General features: G+C 34.0%; 1 protein-coding gene across 1 annotated transcript in view; it reads right to left on the bottom strand.

Annotated features, from left to right (window-relative positions):
• Nucleotides 1–4,779: 4,779 nt before the first annotated feature.
• Nucleotides 4,780–19,291, bottom strand: part of LOC131849458 (uncharacterized) — a 46,191-nt gene continuing 31,679 nt past the window's right edge. The window contains exons 3-8 of the mRNA XM_059199573.1: nt 15,974–16,119; nt 15,440–15,554; nt 11,836–11,958; nt 10,027–10,177; nt 7,313–7,484; nt 4,780–4,900 (exon numbers count right to left, since the gene is read on the bottom strand). Of these exons, the coding sequence (XP_059055556.1) occupies nt 4,813–4,900; nt 7,313–7,484; nt 10,027–10,177; nt 11,836–11,958; nt 15,440–15,554; nt 15,974–16,119 (795 nt within the window). The 3' untranslated portion in view covers nt 4,780–4,812. The remainder of the gene's footprint in view (nt 4,901–7,312; nt 7,485–10,026; nt 10,178–11,835; nt 11,959–15,439; nt 15,555–15,973; nt 16,120–19,291) is intronic.

Raw genomic sequence — 19,291 nt, 5'->3', positions numbered from 1 at the left:
TTTATAGAAATTATGTGGTGACACTGATCATATTGTTAATGGTAAAATGTGTTTTGACACATTGTTGCTTATAGATCGATATCCTAATGGATTCTGTTCACTTGATATGCTCATTTTGGTTGGGCCACAAAAATAATAATTGGAAACTAACAAATAGAAATAAATAAATATATATATATAATTTACTATATAATTCTAATTTACTAACATCATTACTTTGTAATAAGCAAGAAATAAAAAGGATTTTTTATTTTTATTTATTTATTTTATACTAGTTGTGCTTGCGAGTTAACGATGTTTCGATCAGTGGAAAGTCAGTACGACATAAAATTGCCGTAGTCAGATTTGACGACACGACATATCAAAATCATAGCAACATTATTTTGTAGTACATACCACGAATATATTATATTAACCATCCAGTTTATTTTTAATTTTCGTATTGTACTTGAAAATACTATTATACTATTATAAAGGTATAAATGAAAAAAGTACCTATCTATATCACGATAAAATAAATACTCTAACAAAATCGATTATGGCAGCTTTTAAATAATAAAAATAGCATCATAATCGATCCATTCGTTTTTGAGCTACGATGCCACATATACTTTTTCATTGGGGCTTAATAACTATGTATGAACTTGACAACCATAAAAGTTATACTTGATTACTGCTTAGACTTACTTAGAGGTCATATGTGTTAGATATATCAACTCTATGTAGTAAAAGTATGTATTATAATAAAATAACAACTATATAACATTAATTTAACTATGTCTCTAACACAATTCACTTTAGCAATTAAAATACAACCAGCACATCCTGTGCTCAAAGACCGAATGCCGCGGCCATTTTTTTTTTTTTCGGACTACTCTAATGCTGTTGGCCGTAGTTGGCCTTTACAGCTTCACCGGACGTTATGGGGCGAGTGCAGATGGCACTCCAAACCCGCGGAAGGACTTATGGAGCGGCTGAAGGCCAACTTCTGCCTGACGGATACGACTTTAGTCTGAGGGCACCACTAGGGGTTCGAACCTCGGCTCAGGCCGTCGTAATTTAGATCCCCGTTTGAATTGGACGGGGGATCGATCGGAAAAACCCTCCCTTTTATACAGAGAAGATATGAGTGGGGGTTATATGCAACTAGTTTAACGATACCGAGTAATAATGAAACTACCTTCTTTTAATATAAAATATCAGATTTTTCGATAACATCGATGTGAACCCTAACATATGTATGTATGATATTTCTTATTGAGTTCCTTGTTTGTCAAGGACCAATAAATTATTTACTCGTACCTAATAAAATATGTATGCTGACTGAATTATTAATATTTTGTATACAATGCTATCGATTTATCTAATACCTATATAAATGGTCTGGTCTGATAACTAAAATTTGGTCGACGGCACAACTCCCTGGCTCATACGTCATACTCGTGAACAAGTGCTGCTTGTAGGGACTGGGCTGCTGTTATCACGACTGAATTAATCTTATTGTGTATTTAATATTTGACTCTACTAAACCAGTGCTAGTTAGGTTGATAGCTAGGCAGTTTGTATTCCCATGTTTCGACTTAAAATTGAAAGTTACAACGATTATTTAAAAGAGCAACACGCGAATTACTTTCTCGTTCTTCCTGTAATGAGACAACTTCCCGAATGAGCCGTAGATTAAAAATATTGTGATGACTATCCAAAGGTGCTTAAATTAAGTTTATTTGAATAAAAGATTTCTTATTCTATTCTATGACTGCTTTATTTTGTTACTCAAGTAACTATTCATTTAATTATGCCAACTTGGCGATTTGGCAGTATTGTATTAACAAATTAACTGAACAACTATCTAAAAGAGCAACTTGAAAAGTTTCTGGATTATTCTTCTGAACATATGTTTAAGCAACACGCGAGTTTCTCCGTGACGCTCAACTCAAACTCCCGCCTGACGGATGCGACTTTAGTATGAGGGCACCACTAGGATCCCGAATCTCGGATCAGGTCGTCGTAATTTCGATCCCCGTTTGAATTGGACGGGAGATCGATCGCATAGGTTCTCTAGATGCAAATTACTTCCAAATTTATTTGATTTAAATGTTACCCTGACATTTTAAAATACCACACATTTGCCGTTTTGTGTGCATCGAGGGATTCAAATGACAACACCAAACTTTGAAATACAAATGTTTATTGTTTTGAATAAACAATGACTTATATACTACAATTATATACATGCACCGTTTTATTTATGTACAATATTTAAAAGTTATTATGATTAGTATACAGTTCTGATTTTGATGCGACGCTGTCAATAAAAAACACAGAGTAAATTTTGTATTCAGATAAAATGTTGTATACAATACAATGTAAATATACAATGTTGAACAACATTTTAAAAGAGCAACACGCAAGTTTCTTTCTCGTTATTCTTGTGATGAGTCTGCTTTCCGCAAAAAAATAACTATTCAAAAACGTTTGTCATAAAGTTTATTAGAATAAATATTACTTCTATTAACACCACGTTTTATGTTGGGCATTGGCGCCGCCATTATAATATGTAGAGTTAAACCAAGACAGAAGTTTGCACAGATTCACATAGCAATTTTTTTTGGTGCGGTTTTTCCATTTTCAGGGAAAGGCAAAAGGACTCAGCCCATACAGCCAGCATTTTTATTGTTTAATTAACGAGATTTATATATGTCAAGACAAGACATGACATGACATAGATTTTTATTATGAAGGTCTCAAAATATATCTGTGCAAACTATTACTTTTATCGTTCTGAAAAAAATGTTACACAGATTCAAAAAAATATTTTATTGTTGACCGTTTGTGTGACATGCAAACTGACGTATTAAATTGTGATAGACTGTATTTTGGTAAGTTTAATTTAAAATTTAAAAGTGTGTTTTATTACAAATGGTTTACAAATAATACAGGAAGGACTAGGATACATATTGAACTCTTTTGTTTATTCCTTACTAGTCATTTTATTCAGTTAGAACGAAATTTCAAAAATTCCTCACATGTAGATATTACTGTACTACTATTAAAATAACAACAAAAAAGTATATAAATACAGGTAGCATCAAAACCAGTAAAACTATATTTAATATAAATAATAGACAATTCTAAGTATGTGTTAATTTTTACATTGAGCGTGGAATGACGTACTGAATGACACAAATTGATCATTCATAATGATTTCTTACTAAACAAGATTATTTTGATTAATTTCAATCTGTGGTAAAGATCTCTTTTGTTAAATATGGAATCATATTTATCACAAATTATGTTGTTACAAAAAAAAATTACAACCTCGCAATTTGGAAAAATATGTTGCCTCTATAAGAATCAAATATAACTGGAAAATAAAATTAATAAGTATACAAACTGGCAACTTTGCTTTGGAAAAATATATTGAAATTCAAATATAACTGTATACAGCGAAATGTAAAAAAGGAATAAGCATAAAGAAGTTTATTTCACTCTTGCCGCCATTTAATTTAATAATTTTAATAAATGAATAATGTAAAACCGATGTTTGTGGAGTGACCTTTATGCAGTTAACGTACCGGCGGCGCGCCCAGGTCACACCTATCCACAGGGCGCACAGAAGGCGGTCCTACCCTCTTTAATATGATTGATCGACAAGCAAAAGGTTACACAAAATGTAAAGATCTATTTTTTTTTCTAGCATAGGGAAGAAACCAGCTACGGTTCACCTGATTATAAGTGTTTACCGCTTCCCATGAGCACCCGTGAAAATGAAACACCAATGAAATTGCAATGCAAGAGCGTTGCTGGCCTTTTAAGAAGGAATAATTGCTGTATGATGATCCCACAATATGTTTAATAACGAATGTCCCTTATTTATGTCCAATATAAATATTGGAATATTAAAATCAATATTTAGTAATAATCAAATTTATTTAGCTATTTAAAATACAGATTTTCTATTAACAATTTAATATAAATGTTTTACAAGTTCTAACAATAATTATAAATTAAAAATAAAATGAATTAGTATTATTATACATTTAATTTAATATAAAGGCACCTTATATTATTATAATTGTGTATTTTACATTTATCAGCACCTGTTCCAACCTGTTCAATATTTAGTTTCTATAGTAAAGTCTACATTAAAGCTTCTGTGATCATATATTGGAAGACAATAGAAATAGCTATTATTAAATTCTTAATAAACTTACATTATTAAAAAACATTTTTCTTTTATAATAATTACATAAAATACAATTTTATACAAGACAATATTAAAGCACTTTTCGGAGTAATAACAAAATAAAAATCAAATAAGTACTGCATTAATATCATATTTGAATGCGCCACAACACATCCTAATTATCAAATTTTTTAGTGATCTTAATAATTCATAGACAATATTGTCGTATTTCTTAAACGAACTGAATGTTAGTCATTATCAGATATTATTTAACAGTACAGTTTGGTATTTAGTCCAAAATATTAAGGTCAAAACCGACCCAATTGACCCATAAAAGTCCATTCGCGTGAGCCTTTCCGTCCGCCGGGTTAAATTATAATGCCACTTCAGATCGATTGCAAATTCTTTCACTATTATTGAAATGTTCAAATAACGAATGTGTACAATAAAGTAACTCGAATTTTTTATTTCAAATAAATTAGAAAATAGAATATATATTATGATCATATTTTAAAATAATTACATAAGAGGTCTATAAATTTGTAAAGTGTAAAATCAACTATCTTTCTCATTTTTTTTTTAAATCTTTATTTTGGCAAAGGACGTCCGATTCGTTCAACGATCTGTTAATGAGTGATCACAGCACGACGCGGTCCTGACGGTCGGATGGTGGGTACAATTGCGGGTTCTTCATCTTCCTCCTTCGTAGATTCCCTGTATTTAAAAACAAGAAAGCCTATTACTCACTAAACGATTACTTGAATGACGAGCGTGCATGGCAATAGTTGCTCATGCACGGGGTTTTCATTTAATATTAGATATAGACACCTATATAAATATACATTGTAAATAAACTGGCATTAAAGAAAAAAGTAATTCGATTGAATTTCTTGCCAGTTTTTCATAATTGAATCTATATACCGAACTGGACGGTAGGGAAAAAATTATGATGCAAAAAATTTGACGTTCATAAGCGGCTAAAATGTCCTACATGAATAAATGAAATTTGAATTTGAATTATATGACAGATTTAATAAATACTTTTCTACACAAAAGCTGAAACTATTTTTTTTCCAAAAAAAAAAAATAGTTTCAGTTTTTTTTGCGTTGTGGCCCTTTGGCGTTTAATCAGCGATATAATAAAACGCATTTTCCATTACGTGCCTGCAAATTGAAGGCCATTCAAAGTATAATCGTTACGAATTTGCAACGATTAATTGTATTAATTAGGTAAATTAATCAAGGTATTCAAAGCGAGGAATTCATTCGAATGCATGCAATTAAAGTTATACAATATGGGTATTTAATTATTCACAGAAAAGCTTGCATTTGCATGCATTTTTTTATGCACCAACACGCAAACCTTATTTGTGTTAATGGTTCATTCGAATTGTTATATTCCAAAGTAAAAATACTCCATATATATGGGTAATTCACAAAATCATTACATCATTTAAACACATTTTATTCGAGTGTTTTGCCCCTTTTTTTAGAATTAAGAGCTTAACTCGAATTAAAAAGATGGAACAGTCTCATTATTAAATTAAGTTTTTTAGACGATTCATATTTTTATGAACATGGTATTTTCCAATATGATAATATGAAACATTTTAACAGAAAGCGAATAAGAGGAATACTAGTTTTTTGTCATATTGGTAGCGCTGGCTTTAAAAATCAGTATAAGGGTATAAATTTAGTCTATGGGCATGGTAAATAAATTGATAATGTATTTTAAGAGTTTATCTTTACAATAACCGCATGATAGGTGTACTAAATAACAATAATAATTGACAATTTATATTTACGAAAAACAAAGAACTAAAGGTGTTCCTTTGTTTTAGATTCTCAACAAACTCGGATTACTAAAAATACTGCAACCCACAAGTAGTGTTTGTTCCAAATTTGACATTGGCAAAATGGTGGATACTCCGAGCCATTGTCATTAAAAAAAGAACTAATTTAGAGATTACATGCCCTGTTATTTAATCTGTAAATCTATATCTCTAGGTATACTAATTGTATACGTCTTTTTTTCAGTAATTTTCTTTTACTCGTTTTAAAATAGTTTTTTAATGTCCGTCTCCTCTCATTTATAAATATTAAAAGATTTTAAAAATCTTGTTTTATTCATAGAGTATATACAATTCCAAATATAAAATAAAATATTTTATTTTAAATTTGGAATCAGTTTGTTCCATTTTGTTAAATATTTCATTTTCAATACAATATAATATTTGTTGTTATTTTTGGGAACACATATTTCTAACCGTCATGCGGTCACCGTATAACTAATCTAATTATTAACTAAAATATATGTACAGGTCAATTAAGCATATACAAGCACTCACCGTAACTGCAGGCGTAAGGCGGTTAAGGGTTAAAGCACTACGACCGGTAATCACCACCTTTGGAGAGACACGTTATGTTTGTTAGCTATATAAAACCAACTCTAATCTAATATCTAAATTTAGAAGCGATAATCATGCTTTATCGATTTAGCTATCCGCAACTCCGCCATATTACAGGTTATTTTTTTTCGTTTCTATTTTTTCCCGTTCAGGGACAGGCAAAGGGATTCAGCCCATACAGCCAGGTTATTCAGTTCGAGATAGTTTCAATCGAGTAATTTATTTTCTAAAATATAGATTAATAGACAGTTATCAACTTATAAATTAAAGCTACACTAATAAAACTTTATTTTAACTTATAGTATAAAGTAGCAATTGACACTGGGGTAATGACACACAGCAATTACTTTTATAGGTATGTATTTTTATATCAGTATAATGTATTATATAGTACAGTTATTACTGTACCCGCGGTTTCCCCGGATGAAATTTATAGCTTATGTGTTATTTTGATGTATCTGTGAGTATGTATTTGTGAGTATAGACTCTTTCACGCAAAATCTACTGAATGGATTTTGATGAAACTTTACAGTAATATAACTTACGCATCAGAATAATATTTAGGCTACATTTTTTATTGAAATTTATCGCGGGTAGCTAGTTAGCTATATTACTGTAAAGTTTCACGGCACAGCTAGTGTTTACTACATAACTTAAAAGTAAAAATATTCTGGTAACACTGAAACACTCCCATATGTTACTATAGCCAAAGGTTTACCTGATCTTAATTGGCTGTCGCAGCGAAAGCTCCGAGCCTGAGGTAGACGGGGTCCTGGCGGCTGTTACCAGCCGTGGGGGTCGGGGGGTCCGGGGGGAGCGCCCCCGGGCGAACTCCAGCCTGTAGTTGTCTGAACGCGGGCTGCCACTGAAAGCCTCCACTTCTGCAGCAGCTGTACAAAACAGATGGTAGCTTAAATGGCTGAAAAGTGAATAGAAATCTTACGAATAATTGATAACGTATATAATATTAGTTCTTACGTTGTAGTTTTATTTTATAGTAGTTTTAGTTATGACGACCTCGGTGGTCTAGCGGTCTAGCACGCCGCTTTACGACCTATGGTCGCGGGTTCGATTCCTCGCACGGCACAGACATTTGAATTCATGAGTATGATTGTTTGTATCGGTCTGGGTGTTTTCTATGTATAATATGTATGTATTTACGAAAAAAAAAATATTTATGTATTTGTATCAATTGTCTAGGACCCATAACACAAGCTTTAGCTAGCTTAACTTGGGTCTAGATGGCGCTGTGTGAATTGTCCTGAGATTATTATTATTATTATAATAAATGTACTAGCTGTACACGCAACTCCGTCCGCGGGAATTCAACTTTATTTTTCAAAAATAAAAGTAGTCTAAGTTACTCCTTATTACTACAGCTACCTGCCAATAAAATTCCCGTCAAAATCGATCCAACCATTTCAGAGATTAGCCGGAACAAACAGACAGACGAAAATTATAAATATTTTTCAACTTACTTGTTCAGTATATATTATTTATAACTAGCTATACTATATATTCGCGTGGAGATTAACTTTATTTTTCAAAAATAAAAGTAGCCTAAGTTACTCCTTATTACATCAGCTACCTGCCTATTCCATCAGACAGACAGCGGACAAAAATTGTAAAAAATGTTATTTTGGTGTATGTACCGTATTTATATTCATATGCATGTAGTAAATAAAGGTTATTTCTATATTACAAACAAACACTCCAATTTTATTTATATATATAGATGTCAAATATGGGCGTGAGGATCTTAGGGTTTTTATGGTGTGAGTTAAAGGCCCTCTTATGGAAAGCTGTTATATTTGGTAACATACACAAAACTTTATGCTGATCAAATCGCCTGTGTCTTAATTAATTGCAACGAATATATTTTATTTATTTATTCTCTTGCACACAAAAATGTATATATGACGAACATAAAAAAGTAATTCCACGCGGACGAAGTCTTAGTAACAGCTAGTACACAAGAATCGTTAATTTAGGTAACGTAATAGATATCCTATTACGTTACCTAATGATGATTGAAATGTTTCATATATAATTATTGTATTATTGCAAATGACGTTGGTATGGGACGGAAGCGGTTAGCACGTCACAATTCCCATAGACATCATAACTGTAGCCTCGCCTACCACGAGGCGGCCTTGGTGTTAAAAATATACATAATAACATGTTACCCAACCATGGTTGGTTTATATAATAATAATAATAACAAGTATAAAATTCCTGACTTCCTCAATAATATCTTCACATAGCCCAATCTTCCCACACTGTGGGAAAGGTTGGGCTATGTGAAATCTCCTCCACTGACTCCCACCCGTGGGAGAGGTTGCGCTATTTGATGGTGCCCATAATACTCACCGTATTACCTTCTTTTAAACGTTAAAAGAAGAGAAAAGAAAAGATTAAAATAATAATAAACTAGTGATATTGTATAACTCAAAGGTGACTGACATAGTGATCTATCAACGCACAGCCCAAAACACTGGACGGATCGGGCTGAAATTTGGCATGCAGGTAAATGTCTATGTCATAACATCTACCTGCATGCCAAATTTCAGCACCTGCTAAGAAAGGATTTTGATTAATTCTACCCCCAAGGGGACAAAATAGGGGATGAAATTTTGTATGAAACTTTATCAATTTCAAACCGATAGGGTCGATATCTCATATCTCTTTCCATGCAAAGTAATAATAATAATAAGTAAAATATCGATAAAGCTACTACGACGTAGCTATCCACTAAGAAAGGGTTTTGATAAATTCCACCCCTAAGGGGATAAATTAACGTGAGCGAAGCCGCGGGCTAAAGCTAGTTAAGTTATAAGTTTGAATATTATCAAAGGCCTATTGTCAGACTGTACTTCTATATAATCACAGACAGACTATAATCTATAATCTATATTCACAGAATAAGGTACAGCCATTAAATAAACAAGTATATATGCGCGTGTGTGCGAAATAAATGGTAATGTGTGTGATTTTTTTTATTTATACTATTATTTATGCATAATAAAGACGACCTCGGTGGTCTAGCGGTCTAGCACACCGCTTTACGTCCGATGGTCGCGGGTTCGATTCCTCGCACGGCACAAACATTTGTATTTATGAGTATGATTGTTTGTGTCGGTCTGGGTGTTTTATATGTATATGTATGTATTTACGAAAAAAAAAATATTATCTATGTATTTGTATCAGTTATCTAGTACCCATAACACAAGTTTTAGCTAGCTTAACTTAGGTCTATATGGCGCTGTGTGAATTGTCCTGAGATTATTATAAGCAAAAAAAATATTAGCATTTTGTACTCTTTGTTACGAAATAAGATACAGTTGTATAGCATACATAATACAAGCTCTGCTTAGCATGGAACTAGATGTCGCCATGTGAACTGTCCGGAGTAATGATTAGTCTGCAAGTTACCGTTGTAGACGACGTGGGCGGACATGGGCATGCGCGCGCAGGCGGGCGGGTGAGCGATGGCAGCCGCGGCGACGGGCGGCGCGGGCGCCCAGTCACGGTACACGCGCGCCGACCCGCTCCCGCGCCACTCCGACAGCTCCACGCTCCGGATCTGTGCACACAATAAACTTACTACACTATCTCACATACTCCCCCAGTGGAAAAGTAAACCCAAACTCTGCCACTTCCAGTACAGCGCCACTGGTTTCCATGGAACAGTAAACACAATACCCTAACTCTTACAACACATACCGCTACCTCCCACACTCCCCCAGTGGAGTAATAAACACAAACCCTGCAGCTCCACTGGTTACCACACTACCCCAGTGGAACAGTAAACACAACACCCTGACACTTACAACACTACGCCACTGCTTCCCACACTCCCCCAGTGGAGTAGAAAAAAAAAACCTGCTACTTCCAATACAGCTCCACTAGTTCCCACACTCCCCAGAGGAACAGTAAATACAACACTCTGACACTTACAACACTACGCCACTGCTTCCCACACTCCCCCAGTGGAATAGAAAACAAAAAAACCTGCCACTTCCAATACAGCTCCACTAGTTCCCACACTCCCCAGAGGAACAGTAAATACAACACCCTGACACTTACAACACTACGCCACTGCTTCCCACACTCCCCCAGTGGAGTAGAAAAAAAAAACCTGCTACTTCCAATACAGCTCCACTAGTTCCCACACTCCCCAGAGGAACAGTAAATACAACACCCTGACACTTACAACACTACGCCACTGCTTCCCACACTTCCCCAGTGGAGTAGAAAATAAAAAAAAACCTGCCATTTTCAATACAGCGCCACTGGTACCCACACTTCCCCAGTGGACTAGTAAACACAACACCCTGACACTTACAACACTACGCCACTGCTTCCCACACTCCCCCAGTGGAGTAATAAACACAGAACCTGCCACTTCCAATACAGCTCCACTAGTTTCCACACGCCATCGACAGGGAATTCATCCCCACACGCTAGAACCTAAGTGGTGTCATGAAGTGTGGTTTCAGAGGAGCCTCCTCCTGCGTGCATGCGGTTTTTCAAGAAGGTTATAGGTTTCTTAAGGGTCGGCAACGCGCACATGACACCCCTGGTGTCTCAGGTGTCCATAGGTTACGGTAATAATTTACCATCAGATGGACCGTATGCTTGATTGCCATTATCGTAGTATAAAAAAGCAAGCACTTTTGATACAACTGACCTAATTTCGTCCTCCAGGACGATGATAAAATCAGGTCTGGTGGACCGAAGAAGAAAAAATAGATGTTTTTTATGTACTTGGCAAGGCAAACAAGCTATATAGCCTCGGTGGTCTACTGGTTTAGCACAGCGCTTTACTATCCGATGGTCGTGGGTTCGATTCCTCGCACGGTAAGAACATTTGTATTCATGAGTATGATTGTTGGTATCGGTCTGGGTGTTTTCTATGTATAATATGTATTTATTTACAAAAAAATATGTATCCATGTACTTATATCAGTTGTCTAGTTACCCATACCACAAGCTCAGCTTAGCTTGGGACTAGATGGCGCTTGTGTGAATTGTCCTGAGATATTATTATTATTATTATAGGTACTAATATTTAAAAAAGGAAAAGATTTGTTTTAGTGTATGTAATAATTTGTTTGATTAACTCCATACATTTGACTGATTTTCCAAAATATTTCACCTAGATCCAACATTATTACCAAGTGCCATATGTTATAAACGCAGGCAACGCCAGGAATATAGGTAGTTAAAATATAGACTTACAGGTGTGGTGCTTTTGCTGCGGCCGCTGATCTCCGATGATGCATTGCTGTGCCGCTGCCTGCCGTCCCGGTTCCGTTCTGATGCTGAAGACTCCCTGCATGAACCATCTGGCTCATCACGCGTCTGAGAACAACAAAGAAGAAATCATTATTACATCCTTAAGTTTTCTTATCAGAAACTGAAATGGCGATCTAAATAATGACTAATTAAGTCAAATGAAGACAAATTGACTAGTCGAATTGTTACGAATAAATTTGTAAAATATGATTTCTCTGGAGTATTCACATTGTTTTATTTATTGGGAAACCAACAGCATTTACTACACACTAGCTTTTGCCCGCGGCTTCGCTTGCGTAGTAGTGAGTGTTATTATTAATTAGGTGTAGCTATTGCGACTTTACTTTTCTTTAGCGTGTATAAAAAATTAGGGCCTACAAAATCTAGTGGAAACGTCCTTTATTTTAATATTATATCTACTTTTTCATGGTTGAAGATAATGGTTTATTATATATAAATATATATTAATTATATTGTTAACCGGGTCTTAACAATTAACCTTATAGTTAATTGATTAACATCTATATATATATAAATAAGATTTGTCTGTTTGTAATATTGAAATAACCGTTTTTTACTACGTGCATATGAATATAAATACATACACTTAAATAAAATTTTTTACAATATTTGTCTGTCTGTCTGTCTGTCTGATGGGACTTTTATAGGCAGATAGCTGATGTAATAAGGAATAACTTAGGCTACTTTTATTCGAATCGAACCCGCGACCATCGGACGTAAACCAGTGTGCTAGACCGCTAGACCACCGAGGTCGTCAATAAATATTTAAATTTAGGTAGTTATAAAAAAATAGGTTCATAATGACAATGAAAGACTGATGAATCACAAATTCAAATTGCTATGCAAGTAGGCTGTGATCACGGAAAACAAGTTACCACGTAGATATACATCTGCCACTGTTTTGATATAAAATCGTGACTCGTCTGCCAACATCAAGATCCGCGTACGTCTCCTGAATGATTGTCATGTTAATGATGAGACTATAGCGTTCCCTTATTTAAAGTAGGTTGTTTCGTCGCGAACTTTCTAGATTAATTTTATCGTTAGTTTTTTTTTATATATACCCTCAATATCGATGTTTATTACTCGCAACGCATAGCAATAGCAGTCGTACAAGCTGCCATGCACCACGCCCAGTTGTATCTGTGACTACGGCGCGAGTGTATGTCTATCGTTTCGAAAATTATCTCTACATTCAACCTCACCTCACGTCTTCAAAGACCGGATCTACCGAAGGTGGATGTTCATCGAAGGCATTAGCAGAACAAGGTACGTGTGTGCATTATATCTGCTATTGTCAACGAGTTTTTAGAACATCGATTTATTCGTATACGTAATAGTCCCTATGTAGCATAAAGCCACCGCTATTTCGGATTGGTGCGAATGCTACATAGGTCTTCTTAGAACTATATAGACGATGTAATCTTGACCGATTTATATACTAATATTATAAATACCTTTACCTGAAATTATGCGTATAGAAACCGCATTGAGAAATCTTATTTCTCACATAATCGGCTTTTTGTCATTATTAACTAGCTGTACTCGCGAGGAAACTAACTTTATTTTTCTAAAATAATAGTAGCCTAAGTTACTCCTTATTACATCAGCTACCTGCCAATAAGTCACGTCAAAATCGGTCCAGCCATTTCAGAGATTAGCCGGAACAGACAGAAAGACAAAAATTGGAAAAAAAAAAAATTATATGCCATATGCATGTAGTAAAAAACGGTTATTTCAATATTACAAACAGACACTCCAATTTTATGTATATGTATAGATTAAGTGAGGCTATGTTAAATTAACTAAGTCCGTTATATGCTGTATCTTTTCGAGGGATCAGCCCACAGGTGTACAAGCGGTCCCCAGGTAAAAGATGTCGTGTGCCCACCCGTGGGCATGCGGGTCGGTAATGTTGTAGCGGAGTGACCCACCGGTGGGCATGCGATCTTTAACGTGATAATTATATGAATAGCTTTATTAAAAAATAGATTATACTATGACAGTGTTAAACAAGGCATATATAATATAAAATAATATATTTCTTGGATTTTAACTACATATTTGTTATATATTTTATTTTTCTCTCGTTTCTCTTTACCTTATACTTTTCTTTTTATTCTCTGTGGTGTAACTGTCAGATTGTTTGGTATGTATTCATATAGTTGTGTATGTATTGTGTATGAGTATGTATTTGTATATCATATTATATATTCCTTCTTTGTTTATAATTTATATTTATATTATTGTAAATGTAATAGTATAAATATTATTATATCATTTTTTATGCCTATTATTTTTGCATGCCAATAATTTTTCTCTGTACTGCCTATGGTTGACTTAGAAAATATTGGTGTTATTATGTACTGTTACTTTTGTACTGTGTGCATTAAAGTTATATAAGTAAATAAAAAAAATAAATTTTATATTATATTAAATGTTTATAACGAAAAATACCCTAAATATTGGATCGATTCCAACAACTCTGACCATTGGAATGCTACGTTACCGCTGAGTAATATATGTAAGCTGTATTTGTTACTTGTAAAAAAATTAGGGAACCTTACTAAAAGTTCACTCGGAAAGCTATCTCATAACAAAAAGGTCGAGCAAGAAATTTGTGTTCAAAATAAAAATGTTCATCCAAAAGTACAAAGTATGTATATCGATTCTCTATAACACAGGTTGTGCTTAGCTTAGGATTAGATGACGTTGTGTGAAATATACTGAGATATTATTAATCTAAATATATATAACTCAAAGGTGACTGACATAGTGATCTATCAACGCGCAGCCCAAAACACTGGACGGATCGGGCTGAAATTTGGTATGTAGGTAGATGTATAACGTAGGCATCCGCTAAGAAAAGATTTTGATTACTTCTACCCCCGAGGGGATAAAATAGGGGACGAAAATTTATATGAAACTTCGTCAATTTTAAACCGATCGGGGTGAACTTTGCATGCATAAATCTACTATGACGTAGGCATCCCCTAAGAAAGGATTTTGATAAATTCCACCCCTAAAGTAAGTCATTTATTCGCATTACATACAGATATAACAATAAGCGCCCCAGTGACAGTAGTAGGCTGCGCTGTAATATGCCTTTTTTCAGTAGGCATGCAAATGTTATTAATAAACCTAATAATAACATATATTAATATCTACATTATAACAATTAGATTATATATTACATATATAAAATTATAGATTATTACAATTATTATTCATCATCATCATCATCATCGCAGCCACTGCTGGACATAGGCCTCCCCAAAGATCTCCACGACGATCTGTCCTGCGCTGCTCGCATCCAATGCCTTCCAGCGATCTTGACCAGATCGTCGGTCCACCTTGCTGGAGGCCTTCCCACGCTGCGTCTTCCGGTCCGTGGTCGCCACTCGAGGACTTTACTCCCCCAATTATTATTACTTTATTTTTATTTATAATTGAAATAATCGATAAAGTGATAAATTATCGCGAGCGAAGCCGCGAGCAAAAGCTAGTATTGAATATGGCTTCATACCTTGGTGTGGCTGGTGGTGACCGGCATACTGGCGGCTCCGCTGCTCACCAGCCGCAGTTGCTGTCTAATATTTGCCTTTTCTCTGGCACGCTTGCGTTGGAATTCTTCTTCCACTCTGTAAATTCATCAGATACAATTACAATCAGTCCAATGGGGTTCGTTAAACCTACTTGTGGGCGAAAAGATTATAATTTGACTATCAGATCATTATGTATTTATATACATATTAATATGTACAACATTAAAAAAAATACGAGCTGAGTTTCTTGTCAGTTCTTCTCATCTCGAAATCATTCCGAACTGACGGTTGATTTGACATATCATAAGAGTCTGTAATAGACCTACATGAATAAAGATATTTTGAATTTGAATTTGAATATAAATTTCGTGCAGATGAAATAACGGGCACAGCTAGTAATTTTATAATCTACTTGCATCACTATGAATATATTAAAAAAACAGTACTATTGTTGGACAGTACGAAATTTCAAGTCCTAATTTTACATTGTTTTATGTAAATTACATATTACTCACCGTCTCATAGCTTCTAATTCCGTTCTTCTTTGCTGTTCTTTAAAGTCTGCCTCCCTTGACAGCTTCTCCGCCAGCCGCCGCCTCTCCAGCTGTCTGACTGTAGACTGGAAGGTGAACCTTTTCCCGCGACTATGTCCGTTATTGCGCTGTAATAAATAAATAAGACGAATGGTTAATTATTGTCAATAGAGTTTGATATTATTGAGATTAAAAACCTCAATATACGGACGGAGAAATTTTAAATAAATAAAGCTACTATGACGTAGCCATCCCCTAAGAAAGGATTTTGATAAATTCCACCCCTAAGGGGATGAATTAACGCGAACGAAGCCGCGGGCAAAAGCTAGTATATAAATTTATATCATTCATATACATAACACAAGATCTTTGTTTGTCAAGGGTTGGTATTGTTTTTATTATTACTAAAAAAATCTTTGACTAAACAGCCATAGATTTTATATCTTATATATAAAATTCTCGTGTCACAGTTTTCGTTCCCATACTCCTCCGAAACGGCTTGAGCGATTCTCATGAAATTTTGTGAGCGTATTGAGTAGGTCTGAGAATCGGCCAACATCTATTTTTCATCCCCCTAAATGTTAGGGGTAGTCCACCCCTAATTTTATTTTTCATTTTTTAGACAAAATTTTTTGGTTCTATTTTTTTATGATACAACATACAAAAATACATACAATCCTAAATTTTCACCCTCCTATCATCAACCCCTATTTTTTTATAGCGTTATTAATTTATATAGCAAAACAACGTTTGCCAGGCCAGCTAGTAATATATATACAACATGACCTACTCTATTCCCCAAATTCTAATCTATGAGTCATTTACGAGTCCGTTCGCCGTAAACGATGTGATATCTGGGGTCTCACGCTCCAAATCCGACGAGCTCTTTCCATACACTAATTCGAAAACGTGTGGTTACCAACAAAAGAAAATACTAGCCATTGGCTTTTACTTTCGGCGCCGCACAATCTGAATTGTTCTCGACGTCTTGATTGTCTCTCTTGTTACGGCCTCAACACCTTGCTACGATCCAAAATACGACTTTTATACTTTCCTTAGCATTATGTCTAACTACCTGATGAATACGCTTCTATTTTTTATAAAAAATTGTGACCCTAATGATTACTCGTTTTTTATATTCTATGTTTAGCACACCGCCTCAATTCTCGGGTTCGATTCCTAGCACGGCACATTTGTATTCATGAGTATGATTGTTTGTATCGGTCTGGGTGTTTTCTATGTATATATATATGTATTTACAAAAAATATATATCAAATATATACAATATATACTATAAAAATATATACAAAAAATATATATCTATGTATTTGTATCAGTTATCTACCCACACAACAAAGTTTAGCTAACTTAACTTGGGTCTAGATAGCGCTGTGTGAATTGTCCTGAGATTATTATTATTAATCAATCAAAAATATATCTAAATACGAATCCATTTAGATATATTTTCCATTAATATTACTTATATATTAAAGTTATGATTTGTTTCATCTGCTAAAATAATCTAATTTAATATTATAAACGCGTAAGTTTGTGAGTATTGACGGATGTTTCTTACTCTTTCACGCAAAAACTAATGGACGGATTTTGATGAAACTTTACAGCTTATATAGCTTATACATATGAATAATATATAGGCTATAAATTTAAGAACAGCTAGTATTAAATGAATTAGCAAGTAACAATTCATAAAAATTTAAAATTCAATTCAAAATTCAAAATATCTTTATTAATGTAGGTCTATTACAGACTCTTATGATATGTCAAATCTACCGTCAGTTCGGAATGATTTCGAGATGAGAAGAACTGACAAGAAACTCAGCTCGTATTTTATTTTAATGTTGTACATATTTACAATAATACTATTTCATTTAAATTCAAATTTGGGAGAATAGAGTGACCACTAGCATATGCTATATAAAAAAAATCAAAAAATCTAATCAGTGTTCGCAACCTGAACAGACCAGTCCCCACAAGCAGCACCCGTACACGAGTATGACGGATGAGCCAGCCATCATTGCACACAACCATATTAGAGGGAGCACATCGACCCGGCCCACCACGCCGCCACAAGTTTGAACTTTATAGCGAGCATGACTGTTTCAAGTCACTCCACTACGTCATTTATATTATTTACAGCATAAACTGTACCAATCACAGTAATACAAAGGTATAACCTGCACTATTAGTATGTGTATTACAATAACAAAGCGATTTTTTTTGTTAAAAGGAAACAGTCATCACAGATAAATCATTTAATTCATAGCGATGTGTTATATTCGTTAATTGAAGTGATAACATCTAATGCATCCTTTGTATGTTGTGCAATATGACCTTTGCTTTCATATGTTAAAACTAGCATTGCAATAATTAGAACAACCAGACAAATGCTTTTGGTTTACGTGCTATATTGTTTGCCTGAGTTATTAAGCTTTTAATAGAAACAGAAATAAACATTATTGAAGTAAATTTAAAATGCATTTTTGAATAACCAATTTTTGTTATATGATTCTTTATATAATTTTAGATGACACGTCAAACGTTGTTTTGCTATATAAATTAAAGTAATAATATCGCTATAAAAATTAGGGGTTGATGGTAGAAGGGTGTAAATTTTGGAATGTGTATATTTTAATGCACCAACATATAAATAAAAAAAAATTGGGGTATGTCACCTCTAACACTTAGGCGTATAAAATTAGATATCAACATATTCTGAGACCTTCCGATTATATATTTGTAATTATGTATATATTATAGTATAAAATAAAGTCGCTGTCGCTGTCTGTTCGTCTCTATGTATGCTTAAATCTTTAAAACTACGCAACGGATTTTGAAGCGGTTTTTTTTAAAAGATAGAGCGATTCAAGACGAAGGTTTATATATATAATACATGTACACCCGGACGAAGCCGGGCGAGTAGCTAATATTGTATATAAAATACAAAAAACATCTTATATAATATAATAAAGAGAAAAAGAAAGAAAGAAAATTGTTTATTTGGTACACATAAAATAATTTTTAAAATTAAATTTACATTTTATATTAATAATTAGAGTACCAACTAGGTCTCCGCTCAGCATATGTCGTGACGGGGTGCCACGACGCTGGTTTTCAGCGGACACCTTATATAAAAAAACTGTGGTAAACATTTACATGTCATACCAACATTTTTTATCGAACTAAGTAAATAACATAAATTATTAATAATTAATATAGATGTGTTAAAAAAAACATAATTCGTAGATATCAATTCAAATTACGTGAATGTTAAGTGCTAT

This window comes from Achroia grisella, unplaced genomic scaffold (genome assembly GCF_030625045.1).
Source record: "Achroia grisella isolate CSIRO2021 unplaced genomic scaffold, CSIRO_AGI_Agris_v1 utg1056, whole genome shotgun sequence".
NCBI lineage: Eukaryota > Metazoa > Arthropoda > Insecta > Lepidoptera > Pyralidae > Achroia > Achroia grisella.
The sequence above is the reverse complement of the archived record's forward strand: the minus strand, read 5'-3'. Positions and strand labels throughout refer to the sequence as shown.